The sequence below is a fragment of the Pelmatolapia mariae genome, linkage group LG15, assembly GCF_036321145.2.
Source record: "Pelmatolapia mariae isolate MD_Pm_ZW linkage group LG15, Pm_UMD_F_2, whole genome shotgun sequence".
NCBI classification, from domain to species: Eukaryota; Metazoa; Chordata; class Actinopteri; order Cichliformes; family Cichlidae; genus Pelmatolapia; species Pelmatolapia mariae.
In genome coordinates, this window is record NC_086240.1 from 14,282,256 (window position 1) to 14,293,307 (window position 11,052).

The 11,052-nt window shown below is 41.9% G+C and overlaps 1 protein-coding gene across 1 annotated transcript in view; it reads right to left on the reverse strand.

Moving 5' to 3' along the window:
- The window catches only part of afg1lb (AFG1 like ATPase b), a 31,114-nt gene extending 20,671 nt beyond the window's left edge, over positions 1 to 10,443 (reverse strand). Inside the window, exons 1-6 of the mRNA XM_063496099.1 lie at positions 10,329 to 10,443; positions 9,798 to 10,105; positions 4,449 to 4,512; positions 4,252 to 4,353; positions 3,871 to 3,998; positions 197 to 296 (exon numbers count right to left, since the gene is read on the reverse strand). Of these exons, the coding sequence (XP_063352169.1) occupies positions 197 to 296; positions 3,871 to 3,998; positions 4,252 to 4,353; positions 4,449 to 4,512; positions 9,798 to 10,105; positions 10,329 to 10,443 (817 nt within the window). The remainder of the gene's footprint in view (positions 1 to 196; positions 297 to 3,870; positions 3,999 to 4,251; positions 4,354 to 4,448; positions 4,513 to 9,797; positions 10,106 to 10,328) is intronic.
- Positions 10,444 to 11,052: the final 609 nt, after the last annotated feature.

Sequence of the window (11,052 nt, forward strand, 5' to 3'; positions counted from 1 at the left end):
TGTTGACAGTGTTTTCTGCTGAGACGCTAAAATTACAACTGACTCTCTTGGTTTTTAACTCATTGCTTTAAATAAATGTTAAGAAAAGAAGCAGAATGGGAAGACATGCACAAGATATATTATTATTGCTACAGACTACAACAATATAATTAATAAGGAATAGCTAAAACGCGCATTAAATGTTTGCTGGTCATACCATCAGGGGGTCTGTTGGAGGTAGCCACCACCACCACTCCAGTTTTAAACAGCGTCTCAAACAGCTGCTTCAGGATCATGGCGTCGGCGATGTCCGCCACCTGATTGAAGAGAGCCAGAGAAGTCGAGGAGCATCTCATATTATTCCTTTCTTGGCACACCTGTGTGTGTGCACGAGTGTGTTTGAGGTCACAACATGCCATCAACACTCCATGTTGATCAGTGTCATTCAGGTGTGCTCATTCAGTCCTTTTTGTGTGGTCATTGCCACCCAAACGTGCGTGTATACACATTGATGCAAACACACACTCAGGCACTTAAATTTACTGCAAATGGTCAAGAACTGGCCTTCCGTTGAGTGGAGTAGCTGAGGCGAGGAAAAAGACCTGAGCTAATCAACGAAGCCGAAAAACAAGAGGAATGAAAGAATAATAAAAACAAAGCAATGCGAGGCAGGACTGGGGTCATGACGGCAGACAAAGCTTCTATCAAAGCATGTCCACATAAAGGCATATTAAAGTGTGCATGTGTGTTGTATGTACTAGACACAAGGCTATACGGTGTTACAATACATAAATCCAATTCAACTGTCTGCTGCCTTTTTCATCTACATCATTTCCATGAGTCCACAATGAACAAAGGTCGATGACAACACTGAAGCAAGGACGTTTATGAGTCGCTAGCTGTTAAATGAAGAGCTCTGACCTTTCTATTACTAATCCAGTGCTCTCACTTTTGTTCTTATTCTCTCGTCTATGTCTCTCTCTCTCAAACCTATGTTGTTCTTTTGAACACCTATAAAGGGAGAAATGTTACCCTGTGATTGGCGGTTGTCAAAGCGACATTTATTTAACGTGACGATCGACCGATGAAAGTTGGGCACAAAGGATTTCCAACCTCTCTGGTAACTTAAAGTTGTCGGTCTCATGTCAACAGTCATTTATATCCTGTTAAATGAAAATGTTTCCTGCCAAGAAGATGTAAAAATGCACAAACAGAAATCCATTGGGAGAAAAATATTGCTGTGAAATCGGCATAAAATTGATAGAGATTTACCGCCTCACTGTAATGCCAAATTCTTGACCCTTTAAGTACTTTTCTTATTTAAAAACCCTAAAAGAAAATGTCTTGAATAAAAGAAAGACTTTGCAGTCATGCATCTGTCCCGCCCCCTCCTCTTATTCCCTCTTACCTACTTTCCTGTATATAACAGGCACTTCTGATGGCCATACCCACAGCATATGCCTCCTTTCAGACTCTGGAGAGTCTTCTGCTTTTTGCATATTAGCCCCACTGCCCTTGCCAATACTTGATTAACATTTGTGTTAAAGCCTTGATTTTGCTAAGGAGAGGTGGCTAAGGGCATCAAATTAGCGTGTGTGTGTGACTGTGTGTGCGTGTAATAAGAATCAACAGAAAGCCAAGGCTCCGTGTCTCTCTGAAGGGGCCCCCCATTTCCTGCGACCACAGGATTTTATTTTCATTTCAAAAGAATCATTTAAAAATGACCTTTTATACAACATGGATTTGTTTATTCATGTGCCCTCCACACGGGCATAGTATGAGGGGCAATATTGATTGCTGAATGACTAGGGGAAGAGGGAAAGAGAATGGGTACCCACAGGATGAGAAAGGTGGAGGGGGACTGATGTAGCACTTGTGGAGCACAAAAAATAATGGTGCAATCTCTGTCAGCCATTGCCGATATTTAAATGAGCATCCAATTACTCAAGCGGCTGTCAGTTTACAGCGAGGCACACGGGTGCCAAATTAAACCTCTTTTGATGTTACACCTCTTTATGTACACAACCTATGAGCAATTTCACAGAGGCTGCACAGTGACTGAGGCCCTGAGACAATGATGCTCGAGCGTTTTCTTCTCACTCTTTCACGTTCTTTCTCACTCTCTACCCATCTTTCCATCTTGGACCTCTCAATGGCGAGTATTCATTAGAGGAGCCGGGCAGGGGTCGCAAAAGGAAGGAGGGGAGGAGAGCTGGGGGGGTGGGTGGGGGGGCTACAAATTACTGATAATGGCACGGCGCTAATGAAGAGAATGGAAAAATGTCATTAGCATTTAAGAGGATAAGATCCATCTGACCCGCCGCCGCCAGTCGCTTTCTAGCTCCACTCACTTAAGGAAGCAGGAGAGTGCGACTGATACCCAGAGCTTCATTTGCATGGCTGAGTGGTGGAGGATGCTGATTGGTATAGACCCTCGCACCCCCCCACCCCAAACCCCCAACTCTCCCAACCTCGCAACCTCTTATTTATGCATCACAAACAACTCGCACATGTCTACTTGTTTCCCCCGCCATTCACCGGTAGCAACAGTCGACAAGCGAAAACAGCAAAGCTGGCGACAGCAAACAAAACAAATCAATGAGAATGCACAAACAGCACCGCGGTTTAAAATGTGAAAGACGGCCAGATGAAAGGAGCGGCTCTTGATCCACGCAGATGCACGGAGAGTGATTAGAGGGAGCAACTGCACCTTCTGTGACCTCTGACCTGCTGGCATTAACTGTAATGATATCAGTAAAAGGAGCAACATTGTGCTGCTAACAGATGTGTTTGGCTGGCTATTGATGAACGCAGAAACACGTGTTTTTCACGTGTAGACAGCCTCAGTAGTGGTTCTCACCTCTAATGGTGAGAACTTTGTGCATCACTAATGACTCAAGGGGGTCCTTTAGTTGTGTACAGTGTGGCTGTAATGGTTTGAGAGCAAACTATTGTGAGATTAAACAATGTACCTTTATCTGTCCTAGTGAACTATAACTAAACTCCATGCTAAAGAGAGAAAATACAACTGGAAGTCATTTTGCAATTGTGTATTTAAAAGAGGCCACTAGGTGTCCCCAGTCCTGTTTTTTATTCGGATGAGAAGCACGCAGTTGTCTTCACAGGAGACGCACTCAGCTCTGATCTCAAAATACAGAGAGCGCAACATTGAACAAGTTTTTTCTAGTTCCTTATCTTGAAAGAAAACGAGGTAAACCTTGAAGCAATTGCTGCCAACTGCAGGAAATAAACAGCAGTTTATCACTTTTTTTTTTTATTCTTTAAAGATTTTAAGATGTCTGATTTTTGAGTTTCTGCTGACCCCAGCATTCAGTTGGGTTGCGTGCAATAAATCAACACTTTGGTAAAAGACAACTAGTCAGATTCACTCTAAACAATGTGAAATATTAGGGAATAAAACTTGAAAACTTCATAAACTCCCAGTTATTTCTTTTCTCTTTGTGACCTCTTTTAAAACTAGGAAAAAGCACACAGATATTATTTATGAAACATCCAGCCTGACTTGACAGACACGTATCCCCGTTTTATATTAATAGCACATGTAAACAATAGCATGGCAAAAATATAAAAAATTTAACTAGCACTATATTTATCAGTGAATATATAAAGCACATGGCTTTCAATTAATGTGTGAAAACCCCTAATTCGACACCAAGAGGAGGCACAAATCACTAGCGAGGCATCCAGGATAAAAATATATCCACATCAGACATACTGAGCCATCCGCTGTGGTGATCGTTCGCGAATAAGGGAGCAGCTTTAGTCAGTATATAAGTGCAGTTGTTACAAATATCAAAACATGTAACAGTATTTAAAATTCTCGTTGTGTAATGTTCCATTTACAACAGTGCCTGTGACATGGTTGCTCACCTGAAACTCGTCAAAACACAAGAGGCAGGTCTCACTGCTGATCTCCATGGCAACCGGTGATATGGGGTCATAGGTGAACATTTTCCCTAACCTCCGTTTTGGCAGGCTTTGTTTCCTCCGATGGATCCCTTTAAAGCAGCACACAAACGTCAGGCACATCTTAAAGCACACCTGCGTCGGCAACCCAAACCCACTGACAGTGCTGAATAAAGCAGTAATTTCACCTGTGTGCATAATGGTAGACAATTAGCAGGACGGCTTCAGGACAAACAGAGGGATAAATATAGGATCTCCGGTGCACGGGGAGTCGGAAAACTTCTACAAAGTCATGCAAGGAAACATTGGGCCGTTAGAGCTGAGGAATGGGAGGATGCTACTAACTTTTGTGGATGTCCAACATGAAGCCGTTGAAGTGGACTCGCTTTTTGCGACTGTTCTTCACATGGGAGTAAAACAGATCCATAAGCATGGTCTTCCCTGTGCCTGAAAAGGTGGGGAAACCAAACCAAAGTGATTATGATAACCACAGAGATGTTAGTTTGTATAATAATAGGAGCTTTTTCTGTATCCAAGCTCACCAACATCTCCATATATATAGAAGCCTTTGGGTGGTGGTGCTGGTGGTGGTGGAATGGGTTTCTCCTTTGGGACGAAATATTAAAATTAGGATGATTGTAGTGCGTTTTTTGTTTTTTAACACAAATCCCAACCAACATAGTCGCTGAAATGTATGCACAGTGATTATTTCCACTCTATAGCTAATGACTTAAATAAACTTCTTCATATTGATTCCAATAAATGTCTGAAACATCATCTAATAAACAAAGTATGCTAAGGCATTAAGCCACCACTACAGTGTGAGGTTTCAAAATCTCCAGACTAGCCCACTGCAGGGGAGGAAGACAAAGGGGATCTAATCAACAAGACAAGCCAGGGTTCCCACGAAAGAAAAGCATCATCAGAGGAACAATGGAGGGATTTGTCAGACAAAACGGAGAGGACTGGATGAGGCTCCATACGAGATGGAGTGGACTTGTCTGTGCAGCCTGTTTAGCGCTGCTAATTGTGATACGGTACTGTTGCATTGAGGTGCTGCTGGAAGTCATTGTGCTGCCTGCCTCCTATTATCAAAAGGTCCTTGCTTCAAAAAAAAAAAAAAATCTTCTGTGTGACGAAGCTGAGAATATCGAGTAAAGCCAAAGAGGACCCAAGCCATGTGAACGAATGTGCCGTCAGCTTAATCATATGTAATAACAATGTGAAGAATATCTATGGGTGGCCAAATTATGGATCTTTTTAGGGATCGTCCATCTCTGTAACCGGGCAACACCAAATAGCTTTGGAATTAATCACTCACTAAACAAAAAAAGTACTGGCCTCTTTAAATTTAATTTAGTTAGAGGATGGTACTCGGTGTCCACCGAACTCAGTGTCCATGCACAAGGGGCACTTGACTCTGGTAAAATGTGGACAATGGCAGATTGAAATCTAAATTAAAAAACAAGCTTGCTATCCAACCTCTCTCTCTCTCTCTCTCTCTGTCTGTTCCCGCTCCACCCCTCCCTCCTTTTTACCCACCCCTCCATCCACTGCCTGTCCTGGGCTGGATGTGAAGTACTGGAAGAGCAACAAGCCTTTCCTGTCTGCTCTGGCATAACAGTGTGTGACTTCTTCCTGACTTCCCAAGCTGCCCTCTGGCATGGCGGGGTAATTGTCAGTGGCTGGAAACCATTCTGCTACGGCAGAGTGGCGAAGGACAAGGCTGTCCCTCAGCCACTCTGTCTAGCTGAGCTCTGTGGCCTCATTTCACCTCATGTTGCAGGATATAGACTGGCACATGAGTGGAAAGTTCACATGCAGGACATGGTCACTTTGGCTTTAGGAAGAACTTCTTTTGACTACTGCCAAAAATGACTCGCAGCGGCATGGTCGGTTGAGATTGTCAGAGCCCGAGTAAAGTTTAACTCACACAACTGTCCTGCTGGAGGCCTACCATGTGCAGGAGGACTCCATGATGCAGGTCTGTCTTGAAGAGGGTGGATCCCACTGAACAATGGCCCATTGTCAGCCAACCATCCGCAAAACCACGCCACATTGGGTCAATATTAAGTCAAGTGTACTCTCCTCACAGACTTGGTCAGTTAGTGAGGACAATGGCGGCACTTTCACAGAGAGAACAGACACCAAAAGGACAGTGGTATGACCTGATTCAAACTGGAATAATTGCATAAGTACTCCAGTCAGTGTGTGTGTGTGTGCGTATGTGTGTGTGTGACAGACAGAGCAAGAAATAAGGTGCAAAAGGAGAGGGGTGGGTGTGAGGGTGGTTGGTGGTGGTGGTGTTGATAGCCTACCACCAAAGTATTTGTCAGAGTCCCAAATCAAAAGCAAAAAGGACAAGAATGGCTGAGACAATGGGGATCCCCTCATTACTGCCCGGGGATGGTGAGAGAGTGAGAGGGGTGCCGGGACGGGCCCAGCGGGAGGTCTGCCCTGCTGCCTTCCAAAATCTCTGCCTAACCCTGTGTGTCTGTGCCAGCCAACCAACAAAAAAACTCCCACCACCAAATAGTAGACAGTCAGCTCCCCTGACCTAAAAACAACAACAGCCCCCCTGCATTATGCCGTTCCAAAACTCACATGCACAATAAACTTCCCAGACCCCTACCCTCCCTTTGACCTGAGCCCCACGGCCACCATCGATGATACAACAGGAGAACAGGGAAGTCGACTCTGTGAAGTCCATCCATATGTTAGATGTCAGTGGTGCTTTTTAATCCAACGACAATCCGGATCCAGACATATCTATACTGCCTTATAAATCCTAAACTGCTCCCAGAATAATGTTCAGGGTAATGCATCCTAATCCAAACGATGGAAATCTGATGCTTTCAGTTTTGCGAATGGTTTTTTTCAAATTTTTTATTATTATGTAGGAATTTTTAGAAGATATAATACTGGTCTTGACCCTGAAAAAGAGTATAAATACCCTTCAAGACTGTCTCACTAGCTTTTTTTCCGAGGCTTTCAACAGTATTGCATGGTCTTCATCGGTGAATGGAGTTTGTTCAGTTGTCACTTGTCAGTCTGTTGCCATGCAACATACTGAAAAGCTTTTTTTTTTTTAATAACAGCTACTGAGCAGGTATATTTTAATAGTGTAACAAACTACCTTTCCCGATGATGAAGACTGTGTGAGATGTGGTTGAAAGCGCTGGAAAAAACTGCAAAGTGAACCTCGAGTTCAGATTGTTTTAAATGTTTGTCCGCATGGCTCATCTGTCTCCTCGCAGAAAATGAAACTTGTTTAAAATACAGTGAAACACTGAGTCGCTAGTTGCTTTAGGCCACAGTGATTAGACCTCTAGTGAAGTCTGTTGTTTTTACGTTTAACTCTGGTGCTCAAAAATGTCGACATGAGGTTGTTTAAAATTAATCAAGGATTTGATGATGCACCTTTTGATAAAAACAAATATCATACTTCATGGGTACAATAAAATATATTATTACAGTTAAATGAACAATGCATTTTTTACTTTTTACATTCAATTACAATAAATTTGATTTATTCATATAGCACCAATTAATAACAACAGTTGCTTCAGGGCATTTTACACTGTAATGTAAAAACCCTACAAGGTTTAAAAGAAAGAAACCCCAACAATCACACGACCCCTTATAAACAAGCACTTGGTGATAGTGAGAAGGAAAACTCCCTTTTAACAGGAAGAAATCTCTAGCAAAACCAGGCTTAAGGAGGGGCAGCCATCAGCAGAATTTTAAATTTAATCCGGGCTTTAACAGGCAGCTAGTGAAGAGAAGTCAGTATAGGAGAAATATGCTCTCTCTTTCTCGTTCCTGTTTGTACTTTTACTGGAGAATTTTGGATCAACTGAAGGCTTTTTGGGAAACTTTTAGAACAACCTGATATTAATGAATTATAGTAGCCCAGCCTACAAGTGAGGAACCTGTGTTACTCTGAGACAGGATGTTTCTAATTTTGAGGACACTGTGCAGATGAAAGAAAGCAGTGCTAGATATTTGCCAAGGTAATGTCATGTAAAAGTGAAATATCTGAAATAAATATCTAGTGAGACACTGTTTTTCTAAGATTTTTTAGGTCTGAGTACAGTGACCTCTGTTTTGTCTGAATTCAGAGGTAGGGAATTAGAGGTCATCCAGGCCTTTATGTCTATAAGATATGCCCGTAGTTTAACCAGTTGATAAATACAAGGTAACTGAGATAAAATATTTTGTGACTGAAAGATAGAATTGTTTTTACACCGCCACAGTGTGCGTGTGAATTTCAAATCAAACAATCAAAATGTGATTGAAGTGCAGATTTTTAGCTTTAAATTCCTAAAACAGTTAATGCAAAGTTAATTACAACTATTTTTTTTAATACACAGTACCCTTTTAGAGGCTAAAAATTAATTAGACAAAATAACGTGATGAAAATCTTTTGCATCAATGCCTGAAGTCTAAAACCCATGAACATCACCAAATGCTGCGTTTCCTCCCTGAGATGATCTGCTAGGGCTTTTACTGCAGCGACCTTGAGTCTGCCTACATTCAGTTTTGTCTTCAGTAACTGAAAAAAGCTGGTTGAGATCAGGTGAGTGACTTGGTCATTGAAGAGTATCACATTTCTTTGCCTGGAGAAACTTGGACTGCTTTTGCAGTATGCTTTTGGGCCATTATCCGTTTGCACTGTGAAGCGCTGACCGATCAAGTTTTGCAGCATTTGGCTGAATCTGGACAGAGAGTATAGCCCATCACACTTCGCGATTAATCCTCCTACTTCTATTAGCATTTATGTCGTCAATAATCATGAGTGACTCAGTTCTACAGAGAACCATTTATGCCAATGCCAAAATACTTTTCTCATTGCCCCATTTTTTTCGTTCAAGTTCATCTTAGTTTACCCAAATATTTGTTTTCAAAACCACTCAAGCTCTCTTTGGTTGAGGTGTACAGAAGCAAAACTACAAAAAAATGTGTCTCTCAATCAAACAAAGGAAGAAGAAGATGACTTTTACCAGTGTCATACACTTAACCATGTGTTACAACCAAGGTATGCAGAAGAGCGTCTCTAGACACAAAACGTGTCCAACCTTGAAGCAGCTAAGACCACATCAAGTGCCATTCCTGTCTGGTAAGAACAGAAAACAGAAGCTATAATTCGCATGTGTTGACCAAGACTGGACAATAGAAGATTAGAAAAATGTTTCCTGGTCTGATGAGTCTTAATTTTTACTGCAACATTTCAATGGTAGGCTCCGAATTTCATGTAAACAACATGAAAGCATGGATCCATCCTGACTTGTATCAATGGTTCAAGCTGGCGGTAAAAGTATGCGGGATATTATCTTCAGCCTTTTAGTACCAAATGAGCATTGTTTGAACACCTGAGCATTATTGTTCACCATGTCCATGTCTTTTTTATGACCACAGTGTAACCACTGCTTCTAATAAGACATGTCACAAACCTCAAATCCTCTCACACTGGTTTCTTGAACATGGCAGTGATTTTGCTGTACTCAAAGAAAAACTTTGTGATGTGGTGGAAGAGGAGATTTGCGTCATGGATGTAAAGCAACTGTGTGATGCAATCATGTTAATATGGAAGAAAATCTCTGAGGAATGTTACCAACACCTTGTTTAATCTAGCCCATAATGCACTTCTGAAGGGGAAGGGGGGTGTACCCAATAGAAGAGTGTAATCTATTAGTAAGTATACATCGATTTAAGAAAAAAAGTCCTCATTTTTGCAGTAACTGAATAGCTGTGGTATATATTGGGGATAAAAACGGGCAAGTTGTATCTTCTCTGAAAAGCCAAACCTGCCTTATTCACTCCAACCATGGTCAGCACAACTTCTCTGTGATGATACATGAACAATCATGTCATTACAATAACTCCATTACCTTTTCAGTGAGCTCACTGCCTTTGTTTTCGGCTGCTCTGGTGCCACTGTGATGTTGGCTGCTGTCATCTTTTGAGTTTAGAATGGGTGGATTCAAGTAGATACTGTTACTGTAGCTCTTGAGGGTGTGCTGCAGCTGGGCCAGCTGCTGGAGAACCCGTCTCTGTTGGGCATCTTTCCTCAGGGAGCCACCCTGAACGAGGCTATCAAAGTGCACAAGAGTTTCACTGGAGCCACACGTGTCTGCTGCTGGAGGATCCGAGGAGCAGGACGATGCAGATGAACAGCATGCCCTCCAACTACTGTAACCTTGAAGCATTACACCAGAACACGTCAGTGTTACACGCAAACAGAAAATATGCCTGGATATAGTATAATCTAGATGTTATAATATGATTCCAGTAAAGCTGGATTAAAACATGTCGTAGCAATAAATGTGTAGTTGTAGCACACCGAATCTAGATAGAGGAAATACAGTCTGAAACATTTCCCGCACGGGTTAGTCTCTGCACGCTGGCGCAGAGACGCCTACCTTTTCCGGAGAAACTGCTCGACAAACGACAAATCTGACGTGAAATCAAAGGAGAGTCTTTGAGGAAAAACTTCAGTGAGCGACTGACAGCGGCAGCAGCCGTGTAAGTCGCCATGATGTTTCAAAACGCTAAAACTTTATTGAGATTCATCCACACAAGCATTTTGCAATAGGACGACGAAGGGGCGTTTAGAATATTTCAAATTTAAATAAATTTTACGAATGTATCTCAAATCTATAGTATCTATACACATATACCTATAAGATTTTGCATCAAAGGAGCAATATAATTATACATTTTTATACAATTTATAGTTTATATTCTGTATTTTGTCGATTTTCTCTCTCCGTTTTTGACTATAAAGTGTTATTGATTGCCAATTATTATGACTAACCCTGTGAAGTAGGGCTTTTAAGGAGAATAATATAATACTGACCATTAAATTTCCATATTTCGATCGCTTGGGGTGTGACAGTAACAAGTTTACGTTCTAGCAGTCACGTTATATTATTAGCTGTGTTTGATCTGGGTTGTAGGGTAAAATGAACACGTTTGTGTCTGTAGTGTAGTAATCGATGTGTGTAATGTATCCGCTGGCAGGTTGTAAACAAATCGAGCAGGGGGTGACAGAGCAGCGTCAGCTGAACCTCAGCTGATCGGAAGTTCAGCTCTACTGCATTTCAAGCTGGCGAGAGTAAGTGACTGGGTGATACCGGAATTTGC